At 42.1% G+C, this 18,060-nt stretch overlaps 3 protein-coding genes and 1 long non-coding RNA gene across 5 annotated transcripts in view; 3 read left to right on the top strand and 1 right to left on the bottom strand.

The window, feature by feature from the left end:
* nup107 (nucleoporin 107) overlaps positions 1-5,424 on the bottom strand; it is a 9,268-nt gene extending 3,844 nt beyond the window's left edge. Inside the window, exons 1-13 of the mRNA XM_050036457.1 lie at positions 5,304-5,424; positions 2,960-3,039; positions 2,648-2,743; positions 2,436-2,530; positions 2,145-2,268; positions 1,967-2,070; positions 1,702-1,817; positions 1,544-1,589; positions 1,351-1,422; positions 1,158-1,246; positions 961-1,036; positions 513-626; positions 165-255 (exon numbers count right to left, since the gene is read on the bottom strand). Coding sequence (XP_049892414.1) covers positions 165-255; positions 513-626; positions 961-1,036; positions 1,158-1,246; positions 1,351-1,422; positions 1,544-1,589; positions 1,702-1,817; positions 1,967-2,070; positions 2,145-2,268; positions 2,436-2,530; positions 2,648-2,743; positions 2,960-3,039; positions 5,304-5,311 — 1,111 coding nt within the window. The 5' untranslated portion in view covers positions 5,312-5,424. The remainder of the gene's footprint in view (positions 1-164; positions 256-512; positions 627-960; positions 1,037-1,157; positions 1,247-1,350; positions 1,423-1,543; positions 1,590-1,701; positions 1,818-1,966; positions 2,071-2,144; positions 2,269-2,435; positions 2,531-2,647; positions 2,744-2,959; positions 3,040-5,303) is intronic.
* On the top strand, positions 2,694-3,828 carry LOC126384990 (uncharacterized). Of its 2 annotated transcripts, none has more exons than XR_007569372.1 (2): positions 2,694-2,832; positions 2,950-3,828. It is a non-coding gene; the product is annotated as an uncharacterized LOC126384990 (long non-coding RNA). The 2 variants fall into 2 exon arrangements; XR_007569373.1 differs by having other exon boundaries at positions 2,697-2,832; positions 2,947-3,828.
* Positions 5,425-6,484: 1,060 nt separating the features above from the next.
* On the top strand, positions 6,485-14,862 carry slc35e3 (solute carrier family 35 member E3). The gene is made up of 8 exons (XM_050036462.1): positions 6,485-6,733; positions 8,537-9,005; positions 9,670-9,780; positions 9,926-9,985; positions 11,656-11,754; positions 11,870-11,952; positions 13,211-13,295; positions 13,390-14,862. Exons 2-8 carry the CDS (start codon positions 8,604-8,606, stop codon positions 13,489-13,491), a joined length of 942 nt encoding a protein of 313 aa, XP_049892419.1. The 5' UTR covers positions 6,485-6,733; positions 8,537-8,603; the 3' UTR covers positions 13,492-14,862.
* On the top strand, positions 14,021-17,830 carry LOC126385270 (high mobility group nucleosome-binding domain-containing protein 5-like). The gene is made up of 3 exons (XM_050036880.1): positions 14,021-14,048; positions 15,921-16,253; positions 16,356-17,830. The coding sequence occupies exons 1-3, from the start codon at positions 14,021-14,023 to the stop codon at positions 16,763-16,765; spliced, it is 771 nt and encodes a 256-aa protein (XP_049892837.1). The 3' UTR covers positions 16,766-17,830.
* Positions 17,831-18,060: the final 230 nt, after the last annotated feature.

The following is an 18,060-nucleotide window of genomic DNA, read 5'->3' as shown; positions in this document are numbered from 1 at the left end:
TCTCCCCTTGGATCTCTGCAAGTGATGTGAGGACTCTAAAACTTCACCTGAGCCTCCCTCGGCATATGGGTGAGTAGATAATGGCTGAATTGTCATTTTTGGCTGCACTATCCCTTTAAGAAAACTCTGATCATCACTCAGGTCAGACTGGGGTCAGAGGTTACCTGAGTTCATGTTGGGATCGTGGTAAAGTTTCCAGCCTTCCAGGGTTGCAGCTCTCCAGGCCTGACCACAGCGCTTACACAGCCTCTGAGCCTACACACACACACACACACACACACACACACGAACAGCTTTAAGTTTCAAGATGAAACAATTACAGTGTCAGATTTGTCAGTTGTAAAAAAAAAACAAATCCCAGAGATGGTCACCTTTAAACCTCAGAAGATGAAGCTGAAACAACCTGCATGTTTGACACCACGAGGAGTAGGTGGTAAAAGTTAATCCATTTATTTTAAATGTGTGTACTGGCCCTTTAAATCTTTGTCTTTACCCCCCGCTCGTCTCTTTACCTCCTCGGTCATCCCCGCTCTGATCAGAGTGAACAGGTTCTTCAGCAGTCGGGCGTCATCTTCTCTGTCCAGGTCAGCCAGGGGGCGCTGCTGCCGCAGAGGAGCATCTGGGTCCTGAGCACACACACACACACACACACACACACAGAAACACACACACATCATCTATGGCTGTATCCACACTGATTCGTTTGAAGTGTGTCAGCCCTGTGATAGTCTGGTGACTGGGGTGAACCCCGCCTCTCGCCCAGTGTCAGCTTGGATAGGCTCCACCCCCTGCGCCCCCCAACAGGATAAGCAGCTACAGATGATGAATGAATGAATGCTAAACACTCCTGTGTGTGGAGACTGTTGTCTTCTTAAAAACACACATTACTGTGTGTGTAACCTGTGTGTTCACAAACACTGGGGAGCAGCGTGTGTTTGTTGCCATGGTAACAATCCTCACCAGTTCAGTGACCAGGGGAACGGTGAAGGCAGTGCCGCTCTTCCTCCTCAGCTTCAGTGAGTGGAGGGTGTTCTCCCTGACACACACACACACACACACACACACATTTTAATAATACACACAACTGTAGGCGTGTAGGCGTGATATTTAAAGAGAGAGAGAGACAGACAGACAGACAGACAGACAGACAGACTCACCAGCAGACGTTTTTGGCGTAGTATTCTATGTTGTCGGAAAAGTCTCCGATCTGATCCTTGGCGATGCTCTCCAGCCAATCAACAACCAGCTGTGACACAAAAACAAACTCTGTTCAGTGGTCGTCTCTTCGTCCTGCTCCAGACCATTTATTTAACACTCCTTCAGGAGGAGGACGCAGGAAGTGTCTGTTACCTGACTCTGACGTACGACGGCGTCCCGCTGGAACAGCCGCTCCACCACGACCTTCTCACTCTCACTGGGAGCCTTCACACACACACACACACACACACACGTCACATGTACAGCCTCAGAGTCATGCGTAATTGAGGGTTTAAAAGTGTGTGTGTGTGTGTGTGTGTCTGAAAGTCTCTGAACTGTAACTCACAACCATGTCTGTGATGTCATCTTCCAGCGCCAACTGGACCCGGTCCCTGCAGACACAGACAGCTCATCAGTCAGAGACAAGTGGACAGGCAGGCAGGCAGACAGACAGACAGACAGACAGACAGACAGACAGACAGGTACACATGGACAGGTGCGTACTTGTACAGCGAGGTGATGAGTCTCCAGGAGCAGTTCTCCTGCTGCAGCAGCCAGTAGACTCCTGCTGCCTTACTCTTCTGACCCGCTCTGAGGACCACGGACAGCAGCACGTCCGTCTTCAACACGGAGACAGAGACGAAGGTGAGCTAAGCTAAGCTAAGCTAAGCTAAGCTAAGCTAACCATGTCCTGACATTTTGTTTAGCGAACTTATTTTTGTTTCAAATGAAAAACACGACAGTTTGACTGAACAGAAACTGATCCGACCTTCTTCTGGCAGAGAGTCTGGTAGTCCTCCAGCAGATCAAACACCGCAGAGGAAGAGTGTTTCAGGAAGGATGCGAGGAACTCTGGGAAGAGACTGGCGGCCGCTGAAAGATTAAAAAAAACGATGAACACTGCTCAGTAACAGGAAGAGGCTTCTGGGAGCGTTTGTTTTACCCACCAGCCTCTCCAGGGTCGTCCTCCTTCAGTAGTGCCGAGCTGAGGTCGGTGAGGTCTTCTGAGAAGGAGCTGATGTTCTCCATCACAGACACAGGAGAGGCGGTCCAATCGCTGTCGTCCAAATCCTACACACAAAAACACATGTCAAACATTTTTCATTTAACGCTCAGTTCAGACCAAAGACTGACGCCGAGACGAGTTGAAACGACTGACAGTGAATATCATCGTATGTGCCTCAGATCTTAACGTCAAAGCCTGAAGCCGCAACAGAGCGTGTGTGTGTGTGTCTCACCATACTGCTGAATGCGTTTCTGGGTGTGTGTGTGTATCGAGGCGTTCGACCTCCTGAAGCCAAGATGGAGGAAACATCTGAAAATCTGGGAGTTACTGACAGAGACAGAGAGACATGAGGCGAGGGATTTAGTCTGAGATCACAGTGTAATCAATAATCGTGTGTGTGTGTGTGTGCGTGTGTGTGTGTGTGTGTGTGTGTGTGTGTCCTACCAGCCTGTCTGAACAGTGAAGCCGGAGTGTTCCTCAGCAGAGAGCGGGCGGGCGTCACTGTGGAGGCGATGGGGGTGCCTCTGTCAGGTGACGGGACTGAGAGCAACCGTCAGGAAAACAACGATACTGATGACACTTATGACATCATTAATGACGACTGGTGATGTCACTGTGCTACATAGAGGGTATTTATTTAAAGAGGTTTCCAGCAGCCTGAAACACTTTTTGCTATTTCATGAAATTAATCACACACACACACACACACTCACACTCACACACACTCTCTCTCTCTCTTCCAGCAGGTTAGGATACAGGCCACCTTCTTCATCCTGCGAGCAGCGAGCGACACAAACTCATCTCGCACCACTGGAGACAGCAGCTCATCCTGACCACTGGAAGACAAGACGAGTACGTACAGTATGTGTTTGTGAGTGAAAACACAACAGAGTTTACGTCTTCCCACGAGTCTTCACCTGTGATTTACGCTCAGTGGAGCCAAAGCATCACGTGACACACTGCAGAACACGAAATCATCCATGTTTAATTTTGTCTTCACACAAAGAAGATGTGCAGAAACTTCCCCTGAATCTACTTCTGAGGATTTGAGGGGTGAAAGTTCTGGATGAACAACTATAGACTGTAACAGGTAACTTCTTGTGTGGTAGATTTTATTTGTCAAGTTTGGAACGGAAGAAGAAGTTATTTGCTTGCAGCGTTGTGTAAGAATTGAACTATTACGTGTGACAACTGTGTCACCAGTGTGAAAGCATTGTGGCGTCTATCTATGCATCTTCAGTCGTAGAGAGATGTGGAGTGGAGTGGGTCGACAGATAATCAGCCTGGTCAATTATTGGGCCGATATTATGAATTTCTAGGGTTATGGGTATCAGGGATTTTTTCCACCAATATGCCGATATACAGTGTTCCTGAGCTGCTCTGTTTTGCCCCTGGCGTGCTTCTCACTGCCTGCACGCACCACTCTAGGCTCTAGGAAATTTTATTTTATTTTTTTTATTGTTTTTCTTTTTTTTTTTTTTATTTTGTCTTTATGACTATCGTGTATTTGTTTATTTCTTTTCATTAATCTGTTTTTATTTAGCTGGCATATTCTTCAACTTCGTTATTTATTTATTCATTTTTAACTTATTAATTTTCCTATTTATTGAAAGATCTAAAATTTCATTCTTTATTCTGAGTCTTTAATCCTGCCTCTGCTGTTTCCTTACTCATGACAGTGTTTCCTCAGTTACCGAGTGCTGTTGAAATAGCCTGCTACTGTTTAGTCCTTACCATTACAGTCACTGAATTTATGTGTGTCTAAGTGTGAGTGTGTGTGTGTGACTATGATTTTTACAGCAGACATATATCGGTTGTAAATATCGGCTATCGGTATCTGTTTCGTAATAATCGGTATCAGCATCAGCTCTGAAAAAACCATATCGGTCGATCCCTACTTTGTAGCCCTGTTACAAGTAAAGCCCTGCGTCTAAAGTTTTACTTCAGTAAAAGCACTAAAATATACTTAAAGTACCAAAAAGTAAAAGTACTCATGATGCAGAACGGCCTGAAAAATCTATGTTATATTACTGGATTATAATAACTGATGCATTCATGTGTTCAACACTGTTAGTGTAAAGGTGGAGCTCATTTTTATGGCGCCATAATTTTTTACCTAGTTATATTTTGTAGCAGAATCTAAATGTGCATATTACTTTAAGTTTTTAAACAAATGTAGTGCAGTAAAAAGATGTGTTAAGATGTGTTACTGGAGCACAAGTTGCAGAAAATAGACATACTCGTGTTTAGTACCTCAAAAGCTTAATTAAAGTACCTGACTAAGTGTAATTAGTTACATTCTACCACAGTGTTTGACACTATAAACACATCACTTGGCGGCCTGTCTCTGATACACAGTTTGCAGATGGTACAAAGGCTCACTCCAAATAATGCCATTACTTGGTTTAGCAGAACACCAGCTTGAAGGCACGTGACTGTCAGCACCTGGAGGCACCAGAGGCTCAAAACAAGAGTCAGCAGCAGCAGAAAAAGCTGTTTGGCATTAGCAGAGAAGATTTGGCTCATTTTTCATGGGCACAACCCACACACTCAGCTCTGCTGCTCATCCCACAAATACATGTTCCTGACACATGTGGCTCCATTAAGACGGGAAATAAGATTTATTTCCAAGAAGCTTTGTTACACCAAAGAAATAATCTACCGAACACAAATGTCTTTACTTTTTGTGTTTAGTTTAGTGAAGTACCAGGTGTAGCAGAGACAGCATTGATATTCATCCTCACTGTAACGTTACTCATTAATAACTCAGTTAAACTTTAACACCAGCAGTCTGTTAGCTAACAAGTGATCGGTTGCTGTTATTGGTTTGCTCAGTATCGACAGGGTAATCGATAATAATCATCAGCTGTATTTAGCTCCAGTTTCTGACTGAGAACGACCTTATTAACAGTTCTGGTTCAACATGTCAACAAACCGGGAGTTAGCCGGTTAGCATCAGCACTGATAATGAACGGCACCGTTAGCACCAGCTAACAAGTAAAGAACGAGCCGCTAAGTAACAAGCTAACGGTTCACACACAGAATTAAACATTTAACTAACAGCTGTAAAATCTGACACAGATAATAAAATATAATTCACCAGTCCATGATGAAAACGGGGCTGTCAGTTCCCGCTTCACGAGGCTGAACAGGACTCTTCTTCGTGTGTTCTGTACTTTCTCGTCTTCTTCTTCTGTTGAGTTCCCGGCAGAGTGGATGACTGGTGCGGCACGGTGCTGCCCCCCACAGGTCAGTGTTGGTGCTTTGTTTTGTTAAATTTGTTTCATTTAATTTTGTTTGATTTATTTTAATGTAATTTATTGATTTTTTTATTGTATTTGTTAAATTGTAATTAATTCAATTTTGTTTTATTTAATTTGATTTAATTAATTTTTTTATTTTATTTTATTTTTTGTTTCATTAAATTTTATTTAATTTTGTTTTGTTTTATTTTATTTGTTTTGTTCTGTTAAGTTTCATATAATTTTATTTTATTAAGTTTATTTTATGTTATCTTTTTAAATTAAATTCATTTTATTTAATTTTGTTTTTAAATTAATTTGATTTCATTTTGTTTAATTGTATTTAATTTTATTTTGTTTAATTTATTTAAAATTTTCATTGTATTTGTTTTGTTTTGTTAAAATGTATTTATTTAATTTTTTTTGTTTTACTTTATTTATTTTATTTTGTTAAATTTTATTTAATTCAATTTTATTTATTTTTTGTTATATTTTATTTAACATTGTTGTGTTTAACTGTATTTGTTTTGTTCTGTTAAGTTTTATTTAATTTTATTTTCTTTAGTTTATTTTATGTGTAGTTCAGGTATTAAAACTGTGGCTGTTACACAATTATATATGACCTGATCAGGTGAGTCTGACCCATGCATTTTATTTTACTATTGGAATCAGCTGTGTGTGTGTGTGTGTGTGTGTGTGTGTGTGTGTGTGTGTGTGTGTGTGTGTAATAATGAATAAAAATTAAAATAAATAAAAGTCCTGTATTTACAGAAAAATGTAATATATGAAAAGTAAAACTCGTCATAAACATTCATAAATAAAAATACACCATTAAAGCAGGCTACAAATACCTTGACTTTGTACTGAAGTACAGTACTTCAGTAAAATACTTTATTACATTAAACCACTGACTGTGATTCACTCAAATTATTTTATTATTTACATTTTTATTTTTTTATTTTCCTGTGTGTAGTGAGACCTCTGTTGTTACACACGATCTCTGCTGTGCTCCTCCGCTCCGCTACCGGCCGCTGTGGGTCACCACCGGCACGTTAGCCGACGTTAAACCGTTAAACCCGGAGGAAGCAGGAACACACGGGGCGGCTTGTGAGCAGCAATCACGGCTGTAAACGGGTTGTGTTCACCGGGACAGAGGAACCTCCAGGACTGCACCGGGGATTCGTCACTCTTAGAGCCGGGACTGGAGCTCTGTCTGCCGGGGAGAGGCGCTGCCTGCCGCGGTGTGTGTGTGTCCGGAGGCCGGCTGAGGGGAAGATGGAGACCCCAGGTAAACTTTGTTAATGCGTGGCAGAAGGACTGAGAGACAGACAGGCAGACAGACAGGCAGAGGGACAGACCTGTGCTGTGGTCAGACTGTCCTGAAACTATTAATACATTTAAACAAACAATAAAACACATATTTTAAGATTTAATTTCTGATTTAACCTCCATTAACTAGTTCTCTGTCTCTGACTCAAACCAAACTTCATTTAAAAAATCAGCTATTTTACTGTGAACCGCTCACTGACTGTGGTGTGTCCAGACTGTCTTCAAACTATTTATATAAGATAAGCTGTAACATAATATAATATAATATAATATAATATAATATAATATAAAACCTTAATTAATACAGTTATCTCTGCATGGCTGACTCAGGCCAAACCTCATGTAAAAAATCAGTGATTTTACAGAGAATGTTTCTCACTGTTATTAGAGGTGTGAAAACAGTGACAGAAAGTATGTTTATTAAAGTACTGCACATTTAAGGTACCTGTGTCCTTGTTATGTTACTGCAGTACTTTTTAGAGGCAGCTGTACTTTTTACTTCACGATATTTATTTTCTAGCTGAGTATTTATGAAAAGCAGATGTTCCCATTTCAGTGTAAAGTTATTATTCTTGTGTCAGAGCCTGAAGTCTGTAACAAAGCTTCATCGTCTGATTTGACTAGTTGAAGTAACTTTTAAGTGTAACTGTAGTGCAGTAAAAATACGGGATTACTTTCTGAAATATACTAAAGTGGAAGTATAAAGTTGGGGTGGGGGAAACATCAGTACAGAATGTCATTGTGATATTTAGCGTGGTGATATAGTGTCAATACACAGAAACCAAGTGTTGATTTTTTTATCATGTGAATTATTAATATTGCAAACATAAATAAGAAAAATTGGTAGCTCCCAGAAAATTAAAATCAACTGCTGTTTAGTCCACTGATGCGTTTTTCTGCAATAATGATGAACAGATTAAAACCTTTATTAAAACAGATGTCTTTAAAGATTTCCCTTGGGGACATAATTTGTAGTTCAATAAATTGCAACGTAACAATATATGTTTTAACATCACAGTAATATTGTATCATGTGTTAAGATTCAAGAAGTTTATTGTCATATGCAGAGAAGAAAACTCAGCGCTTTGCACCCTACAATGAAATTCTTAATTGCCTTCACACAAGACAACAACAGAAATTAGAATTAAAGTTAATAAAGTTAAAGTAGATTAAGAAAAATTAAGAAATAATAAAAATAAATAATAAAAAAATAAATAGAAATAGCAGAAACAAAGAAATTAATTTAAAAAAAGTCATAAGCAGTGTTTTCACAATGAACATTTTTGGCGGCTGTTCGTCTTTGAGTTAGCTGCTAACTGCTATCAGCTCCGTCATAAACCTCCCATGGCGGGTCGTACACATAATGACTCGTTAAAACATCACACCCTCGCCACGCCAAGCGAGACAACTCCGTCCCCCCATTCCAAGATTGTACCCTTTATACAGAACGGCACAACAGCAGAACATCGTGAAATTCTCGCCATGAACAGGCAGTGTAAACATGCATGACGTCATGTAAGGTTGGACTTTAAGTGACAGGACTTACATGCTTAAAAAAGACTTTAAAGTTTTAACCGTATGTTGCACTGCAGTGTTTCCTTAAGTTCTACGTCACTTCTGTGAATCTTGAAAACACTGTAAATTAGCATTTTTTGCACTCTAGCTGTTACGTAACACTTCTGTAACATAATTAATTCATCATGTTGGAGTTTTAACACAAAGTTTTAGACTTTCTAACATGAAGTCTTTCTTGTTTTTACAGTGTGAACACCTCAGCTAAGTTAATCAAAGCTCTTCTGGGTCGGCTACACTCAGAAACGTCCAGAACCATGGATCAGACACTGTTTAATTTATCAGGCAACGGGCGCATCGTCGCCGGCCTGCTGGTCAACCTGCTGTCCTCCATCTGCATCGTCTTCATCAACAAATGGATCTACGTACACTACGGCTTCCCCAACATGACGCTGACCCTGGTTCACTTCGTGGTCACCTGGCTGGGACTCTACATCTGTCAAAAGATGGACATCTTCTCTCCAAAGAGCCTCCCGGTGCGCAGGATCGTGTGGCTGGCTCTGAGCTTCTGTGGGTTTGTGGCCTTCACCAACCTTTCCCTGCAGAACAACTCCATAGGCACGTACCAGCTGGCTAAAGCCATGACCACGCCCGTCATCATCCTCATCCAGACCACCTACTACAAGAAGACCTTCTCCACCAAGATCAAACTGACACTGGTGAGGAAAGTCTCATGTTGTGTTCACACCGGGCGCCAATAAAACAGTTTGTGTGCGTGGATATAACATGTTAAGACGATGTAAAGACGAGATTAGATGCAAATTCCACTGATGCGATGCGATTGACTCGAAACAAGCAGCACGGATGATGCGAGTAGTGCGATTTGTGTCATATGCTTATTCGCAAGAGTTGAAAAATCTTAACTTCAGTTACTGATTTGCGCCGCGATAGTCAATCAGCATTGAGATCCTCTGGGGACGTATGACGCCTTTTTCACATGTGACTTCATGTGCGTATGACGAACGTTATTCACTCGTATAAAGTGAGTCAACATAAAATGTTCTCGCGTTCAAACTCACGCGAGTAACACAACATAAGGGTCCTGAGACCTGGAGGGTCAACACCTTCCGTGTTGTATGACACTGTGATGAGCTGTGAGTGGTGGTTTTGTTGTTTTGACCTTGAACCTGTCTGTGTCTCCGTCTGTGTCTCCCTCTGTGTCTCCGTCTGTGTCTCCCTCTGTGTCTCCGTCTGTGTCTCCCTCTGTGTCTCCGTCTGTGTCTCCCTCTGTGTCTCCGTCTGTGTCTCCCTCTGTGTCTTCCTCTGTGTCTCCGTCTGTGTCTTCCTCTGTGTCTCCGTCTGTGTCTCCCTCTGTGTCTCCAGGTGCCCATCACGTTAGGGGTGATCCTGAACTCGTACTTTGACGTGCGGTTCAACCTGCTGGGGACGGTGTTTGCATCACTGGGTGTTCTGGTGACGTCACTTTACCAAGTGGTGAGTTAATATACACACTGACAGGAAACGCCTCAGAGACAGGAAATGATAAAGTGACTTCTGTGAGATTAACAAGAATAAAATCTTTCTGTCTTCCTGCCTGTTTCTCTTCCTTTTTCTGCCTGTCTCTGTCTCTGTCTTTCAGTGGGTTGGGGCTAAACAACATGAGCTTCAGGTGAACTCCATGCAGCTTCTGTACTATCAGGTAAGACTTAAAATTTAATACTGATACTGTAACTGCAGATATTATTGTGACTGTAATAGGTCAGCGGTCAGTATCTCCTGATGGAGTCTTATCACTTTGTTTTCTTCTGCACAGTGAACATCGACTTCCTCATACTGACAGAAGCTGTCTGAAACTGCAGATGACTTACTGATCTTGACCTGGGCCTTAATTTAGGACATTTATCCCTTAATTTAGGACTTGTTGGCCTTTAACCTGGAGCTAGAGTTGGGACTTGTTGGCCTTTAACCCAGGACTTGAGTTGGGACTTGTTGGCCTTTAACCCAGGACTTGAGTTGGGACTTGTTAGCCTTTAATCCGGGACTCTGGACTTGTTGGTCTTTAACCTGGAGCTAGAGTTGGGACTTGTTGGCCTTTAACCCAGGACTTTAGTTGGAACTTGTTGGCCTTTAATCTGGGACTTTGGACTTGTTGGCCTGTAACCCAGGACTTGAGTTGGGATTTGTTAGCCTTTAATCCTGGACTTTGGACTTGTTGGCCTTTAATCCAGGACTTTGGACTTGTTGGCCTTTAATGCAGGATTTTGGACTTGTTGGCCTTTAACCTGGGGCTTGAATTGGGACTTGTTATTCTTAAATCCAGGACTTTGGATTTGTTAGCCTTTATTTCAGGATTTTGGACTTGTTGGTCTTTAACCTGTAGCTAGAGTTGGGACTTGTTGGCCTTTAACCCAGGACTTTAGTTGGGACTTGTAAGCCTTTAATCTGGGACTTTGGACTTGTTGGCCTTTAACCTGGGTCTTGAGTTGGGATTTGTTGGCCTTTAACCTGGGTCTTGAGTTGGGACTTGTTGGCCTTTAACCCAGGGCTTGAGTTGGGATTTGTTAGCCTTTAATTCGGGACTTTGGACTTGTTGGCCTTTAATCCAGGATTTTGGACTTGTTGGCCTTTAATCCAGGACTTTGGACTTGTTGGCCTTTAATCCAGGACTTTGGACTTGTTGGCCTTTAACCTGGGGCTTGAATTGGGACTTGTTATTCTTAAATCCAGGGCTTTGGATTTGTTAGCCTTTATTTCAGGATTTTGGACTTGTTGGCCTTTAACCTGGGGCTTGAATTGGGACTTGTTAGCCGAGACTTGTTGATTATGACCTGGAACTTGACTTTGGACTAGGATCTGACTTGGAACTTGTTCGTCTTAGACATAGACTGTATATAAAGATGGACGACATGACAGCTCCCCAAAAGTGATGCCAAAACATCTGGATCGCCCCCTGGCAGCAGACTCATAAGCCCCGCCTCCTTCATGTCAGCAGATGGGTCAAAACTTAACTAAAAACTCAAAGTTCACCTCAGATAAACTTTTCTCAAAGATGCTTCCTGTCACTTTAGGCAGTTAGTGATTTGATATTATGGCTTCGTGTCTGTACAGTGGGGTTAAGTGGAGACACATCGTCCATCTGTATATACAGTCACTGGTCGTCACTTGGGACTTGTTGATTTTGACCTGGGACTTGACGTGACACTGTTAAATGACAGACAGGTGAAATATTTGTTTGCATTGATCAGCTCCGTGACATCACTCAGTATTGACACAGAGACTGTAACAGCACCATGTAACGTTAACACTGTAACAGTTTCCTGTTTGTATGAATATATAATGTGATGTAATGACCTGAGTTCTGTCTGTCAGGCTCCTCTGTCCTCAGGCTTCCTGCTCTGTGTCGTCCCTCTGTTTGAACCGCTGACTGGAGACGGAGGAATATTTGGACCCTGGTCTCTGCCCGCTCTGGTCAGACTCCACATTACTACTTAAACCTATGAACATCAGGCTCCAGGCTGTTATTGGGATGATTCTGTATGTTGTCCTGTTGCCAAGGTAACAATGTTCTCCTCTTGTTGCTTAGGTAACGGTGCTGTTCTCGGGTGTGGTGGCGTTCCTGGTCAACCTGTCCATCTACTGGATCATTGGAAACACCTCGGCTGTCACGTATCCTCAAATATAAACAGACCTCTGAGCGCTGTTTACCAGGTCTGTCAGGGTCCAGGTTCTTCAGGGCCGGTGTGAGGGTTCCAGGGTGTTAACAAGTCTGTCAGGGTCCAGGTTCTTCAGGGCCGGTGTGAGGGTTCCAGGGTGTTAACAGGTCTGTCAGGGTCCAGGTTCTTCAGGGTCGATCTGAGGGCTTCAGAAAAAGGTTCTGCTGGGTTTGTGGGGATTTAAGGGGGGCGGGGGGGTCTTAAGGTTTTAGCACTTTTTAAGGAGCTTTCTTATCTTAGTGGATTTCAGAACCTCTTTGGGGGTCATTGACCTTCTTTCTAGGGGATTTAGGGGTTTGAGGGTTTCTTGGGGGCTTCTGGTTTCCTTTACGGTTTCTTTGGTTTTCCTCGGGAGGGTTGACAGATTTTTTGAAGAACCTCCCGGTCATTAAACAAGGGTTTCAGAACTTCTAGAGAAGACTTCTGGTGTTCTTGAGGGACACTTTGGTCTTCTCTCTTGGGAACTTAATGGGTTCAGGGTGTTTCTAGTCTCCTTTAAGGTTTCTTTGGTTTTCTGTAGGAGGTTTGACGGCACTGTGAAGAACTTTTTGGTTTCTTAAAAGGGTGTCAGAATTTCCAGAGAAGATTTCTGGTGTTCTTGAGGGTGACTTTGGTCTTCTTGCTAGGAGATTTAAGGGGTTTGAGGTTTTCTTGGGGGGTTTCTGGTCTCCTCAAAGGTGTCTTTGGTTTTCTCCAGGAGGGTTGACAGATTTGTGAAGAGCTTCGCGGTCATTAAACAAGGGTTACAGAACTTCTAGAGAAGATTTCTGGTGTTCTTGAAGGACTTTTGGTCTTCTTTGGGAGGGTTGACGTGTTTGTGAAGAGCTTCCTGGTGACCTGAAAACGGTTTCAGAACTTTTAGAGAAGATTCTTTCAGGGTTTATGGTCTCCTAGAGGCTCACTGGGTTGCTTGGGGAGGTTTGCGAAGAGCTATCTTACCCTGTCAAAAGGTTTTCAGGCGTTCTTGAGAAACTTCCTGTACTCTAAAGGGAATCTCGTCTTCTTTGTCAGGAGATTTCTGATCTCACTGAAGGCGTCACTGAACCTTTGAGGGGGTATTTGTGTATCTGTTGAAGTTTCTGGTTGAGTTAAGGGGTTTCAGGTAGTCTTGGGAGTTAATTAAGGGTTCCTGGAGGTCTTCAGGAAATACTTTAAGATGTTAGATTTGAATATTTTCGATGTGTTGTTGTTCTCCTGACTACCGTCTGCAGCTACAACATGTTTGGTCATTTTAAATTCTGCATCACTCTGATTGGAGGATACCTGCTCTTCCATGACCCGCTGTCACTGAACCAGGTGAGTCAGCTGTGGTGCTCTGATGATTCAACCTTCTGGCTTCAGTCATGTCTCTAAACCCTGTCCTCTGTCCTCCCCTCTGTCTGTGTCTCAGGCGTTTGGGATCCTCTGCACTCTGGCGGGCATCCTGTCCTACACTCACTTCAAGCTGGCTGAGCAGGAGGAGGGGAAGAGTCGACTGGCTCAGAGACCGTAGGCTGGTTCACCTGTCAGTCACCTGCACAGACTCCTGACCGGCCACCGGCTGCACAGACCTCTTTATATATTTTTATATTGCTATGAGTACTTTTCAGGAGAGTAAAGATTGTCGTCATGGTTCACCGACACGTCGGCGCATCGTCGGCTCTTCACTCTCCTCCCTGCGGCGGCTGCAGCATGAAAAGCTTTGATAATTAAATATTAAACCATCTTTGTTTCATCCAAAGCAGATATACGAACACTTTACCAAACAGCTGTCACACAGACTGACGCAGGAGGGGTTGTGCTGTTTGTGGCGAGCCGTTAATGGACTGGACTACAGGTTTGTGTCATCACAGGGTGGGCGGAGTTACAGGACAGACTGTTCAAGAGCCTTCGAGCAAAGCATCAAACCTTCATCTGCTGCTGGACGCACACGCTGCCGTCACAACAATATAATAATGATTAACCCTTTGAATCCTAGAGCGATGTCACTTTACGGCTTTCATGAATATTGAACCCTGAGTGAATTGATTACTTTCAGAAACATGGGGAAAAATAGCAACGAGCAACTTGGTGAGAAATGCCCGAAAAATTGCAAAAAATTTATAGATTTAGAAATTTAAAAAATAACTAGGGAAAAGCTTGATTTATAATTATTATTATTACATTTTAAAATTATTTTTACAGAATTGTTTTAAATTTTTAAAACTTTTTTTTCAACTGATCTTCTTGTTTTTCATTTTCTCTGTTTATTAATGTCTTGCAAATTTTTGGGGTAATTTCGTCTTTCGTTCGTTGCTCATTGCTTCTTCCAATATTTTTGAAAGACATGCCAGTTTGCTCGGGTTTCAGAGGGTTAATAAAATGCGAGCACAAAATGTTTCAACGCGGTACTTCATCCTCAGTGTCTGTACTTCAATACTTTTTTGATACCACGTGTTTAAAATAAAACGATCTCTGTGAACTCTACATTCGATCATCGATTCGTATCCAGAGTTTGTAATAGATTTCTCTTTTTTTAATCGAAAGTGTTTACGGTCTCGTTCATTGTCATTTTTATTCATTTTCTTCTTTATTTTTCTTTTATTTGTAGCATTTTTACAGGACTGAGGCTGTGATGAGGATTTTATTACATTTTTATTTCTAGTTTTTTATTTCCTTCGTGAGAAAACATTTCAGGAGGTGGTCTGATGCACTGTCTCTGTGGGGACGCAGCAGGGACGAGGTCGCAACAGGATCTAAAGTCTAACTGTATCAGTACAGAGGTTCAAACTGAGCATGCTCAGTAGGTCTGAATCGTCAGTGCAAAACTCTTCCTGTCGTCATTTTTACTTCACTGTGTTCAATGTTCTCAGTCTGCTGAATAAAACCTGATGTGATGACTTCACAGCTGTTTGTTTCTCTGCTGGTTCACTGGCTGTGGAGACTTTCCACAGATACAGATGTGTTCAGATATTAGTCCGTTTACTTCAATAAAAGTACAGAGGCATTATCAGCTCAAGTATCAAAGCAAGGCACAAAAAACTTCAGTTGGAGCTTCATTATTTTAAACATCTCTATATACAGCTCAGTCCGGTGACTCAGCCTCAGGGTCCGACCCCTCCAGCAGCCCAGTCACCAGAATAAATGCCAGCATTGTACATTTCTGTAAACCATAAATACTGTAAGTTATATCTGAATGAGTTACAGTCTTCTCTGGTGCTCATGGTTTCAGTAAAATGAACTGAACCGAGCTAACATTTAAACATTCATATGTGTATGTGAGATCTAAACATCTAACTAACGTTAGCTCAAGTGGGAAGTCAACAATCTGGTTTTATACATTCAAAGAACTTCTATAAAAATGAACTGCTTGGTTACCAGACCAGGCCTCTGATTGAGACAGGCCTTTATTTGTCTAAATGTGTAGCTACACTGAGCTGGTAAAAGGGACTGGGTCGTTAATGTGGGACGAGGCTTTTAATTGAAGTTTTACAGTATGTTACATTTGCACATGGAGGATGTTGTGACACGTCAGAGCTGCAGACACTGTTCAACACCAACAAACTATAAAACTAGTTGTGGTCGTTTGATCCTGTCACTGTTTTTCCAGCAGCAGTAGAGTCCCTGAAATCAGGTATTTCAAGACAAGTCAAAACATGACATTTTCCTCACCATAAACAGGTGGTTTTTGTGCCTTAACATCATGTTAACCACAGCGTTGTTGAAAAGGAAAGTTTCAGTGTGTGTCACTACATAATAACATACAAATGTGTCTGTGGTCTGCAGAAATGTACGATGCCAACATTTATTCTGGTGGTTGGGCCGAAGAAGAAGACAACGAAGAAGAAGAAGATGAAAAAGAAGACGACGAAGAAGAAGATGAAAAAGAAGACGATGAAGTAGAAGACGAAGACAAAGACGATGAAGAAGAAGACGACGACAAAGAAGACAACAAAGATGAAGAAGAAGAAGATGAAAAAGAAGACGACGAAGAAGATGAAGACGATGAAGTAGAAGACAAAGACGATGAAGAAGAAGACGACGACGAAGAAGACAACAAAGATGAAGAAGAAGACAACAAAGATGAAGAAGAAGACAACGAAGAAGAAAAAGATGAAAAAGAAGACGAAGACGATGAAGTAGAAGACGAAGACGACGAAGAAGACAAAGACGATGAAGAAGACGACGACGAAGAAGACGATGAAGAAGATGAAAAAGAAGACGAAGACGACGACGAAGAAGACGATGAAGAAGAAGATGAAAAAGAAGACAACGAAGAAGAAGAAAAAGATGAAGGTGACGAAGAAGATGAAGACGATGAAGTAGAAGACGAAGAAGACGAAGACAAAGAAGACGAAGAAGAAGACAACGAAGAAGAAGAAAAAGATGAAGAAGAAGGCGACGAAGAAGATGAAGACGAAGACAAAGATGATGAAGAAGAAGACGACAAAGATGATGAAGAAGAAGACGACAACGAAGAAGACGACAACGAAGAAGAAAACAAAGAAGAAAAAGATGAAAAAGAAGACGAAGAAGTAGAAGACGAAGAAGACGACAACAAAGAAGACAACGAAGAAGAAGATGAAGAAGAAAAAGATGAAAAAGAAGAAGAAGACAACGAAGAAGAAGAAGAAGATGAAAAAGAAGACGAAGACGATGAAGTAGAAGACGAAGACGACGAAGAAGACAAAGACGATGAAGAAGAAGACGAAGAAGACAACAACGAAGAAGAAGATGAAGAAGATGAAGAAGAAGGTGACGAAGAAGGCGAAGTTTTCAGTTTTTGGATTCCTCTTTTTCCGTTTTAAAATGTTGGAACATTTATGGAAGTACTGTTTAAAACCTTAAACAGTTCATTGCAATTCAAACATCATCTGCAAATAACACGTAACAGTCACATCATGTAAATGTAGAGGAGGAAAAAGTACAGTTTTTCTCTCTGAGATGTATGGTGGAGTAAAAGTATAGAAAACAGAGAATGAAAATACTCAAGTACAAGTAACTAAGTTTAAAGTGAGTAATCGTATCTGTGAAGGAATCTTGTGTTCCAGCCTTCAGCCTCGCTCAGTGAAGGAAGTGGGCGACAGTTATAATTAAGGCAACAGTCAGGTCAGCAGGAGGTCAGGCTGCTTGACCTTTGTTATGAACACACTCCATCTTTGTCTCCCAGTCGTGGCAGAGGGAGCACAGCTGACCAGATAAGGTGCCTAGCTGGCTCTGTTGCCATAGCGCCCAAGGTTAAGAGGAGGGGACACGGCCCTGTGTCTCAGGCTCAACAGACCAGAGTCTCTGTATAGATATGTGGGTTTTGTTAGAGACAGTGGAGGTGATTCAGAGCCAGGTGAGCAGGCTGGTTGGTTAAAGTCAGTGACCAATAGAAACGTCACACAGCCAGAGATCAGGACAGAATTTGGGAACGTGGAGTGACTCACAAGGGAACACTGTTTGGGTTAAAGACAAGGACACATGGGCGAGGACACCCTCAGAGTCTGTGGACACTGTGTTACGCTCTGTGTGTTCAAATGTGATTCGCCTCAAACGAGCCTTCGTTAAATACTGTGTGAGATCCATCATAGTCTTCCTCAGCTGTTAAATCATCAGCTCTGATTTCTTCAACAGTACTGAGTTGGGGTCTGTCCCAATACCCCCCCTTAGCCCTACGCCTACATTTGCTTGTTCCTGCGAGGGGTAGTGGTGTCCCAATTCCTTTTTGCGTGTAGGGGTAGGGGGCATAAAACTAGCCCTTCGGAGCGAGGGATTTCAGATGCTGACTTGCCAGCAAGGGGTAATCGTTGCCATGGCTACCACCGAGCAAGAGACGGGAAAAAAGTTCATACATGTAAGTATAATTTCGCAAATAAACATGGAACTTTTGTAAAAACGTTTTCGAATAACTGTATTTGTGTATAGAATGGTATAACATTTTTTTTATCGCTATTCACGATGTCTAGATTGGAGTTGACAGAACTTGCCAGCTAGCTAACGTTACCGTCCTCAGGTTGCTTGTTAGCTAGCTAGCTAGCTCGCACTATCTGGCGTCTGTCATCTGTCCTGTTCTGCTGTCGGACTTTTCACATTACGATAACACGCCAGCTAGTATAAC

This window comes from Epinephelus moara, chromosome 23 (genome assembly GCF_006386435.1).
Source record: "Epinephelus moara isolate mb chromosome 23, YSFRI_EMoa_1.0, whole genome shotgun sequence".
NCBI classification, from domain to species: domain Eukaryota; kingdom Metazoa; phylum Chordata; class Actinopteri; order Perciformes; family Serranidae; genus Epinephelus; species Epinephelus moara.
This window is presented reverse-complemented; position numbering and strand designations above follow the sequence as displayed.

Excerpts from the sequence above, each read along its gene's own strand:
- slc35e3 (XM_050036462.1), top strand. The coding sequence starts at position 8,604 with ATGGATCAGACACTGTTTAATTTATCAGGCAACGGGCGCATCGTCGCC. Across the intron at positions 11,755-11,869 it reads CCTGGTCTCTGCCCGCTCTG|GTAACGGTGCTGTTCTCGGG; the intron begins GTCAGACTCCAC and ends CTTGTTGCTTAG. Across the intron at positions 13,296-13,389 it reads ACCCGCTGTCACTGAACCAG|GCGTTTGGGATCCTCTGCAC; the intron begins GTGAGTCAGCTG and ends TCTGTGTCTCAG.
- LOC126385270 (XM_050036880.1), top strand. The coding sequence starts at position 14,021 with ATGGGGAAAAATAGCAACGAGCAACTTG. Across the intron at positions 14,049-15,920 it reads AAATAGCAACGAGCAACTTG|AAGAAGAAGATGAAAAAGAA; the intron begins GTGAGAAATGCC and ends ACAAAGATGAAG. Across the intron at positions 16,254-16,355 it reads AGAAGAAGAAAAAGATGAAG|GCGACGAAGAAGATGAAGAC; the intron begins GTGACGAAGAAG and ends ATGAAGAAGAAG.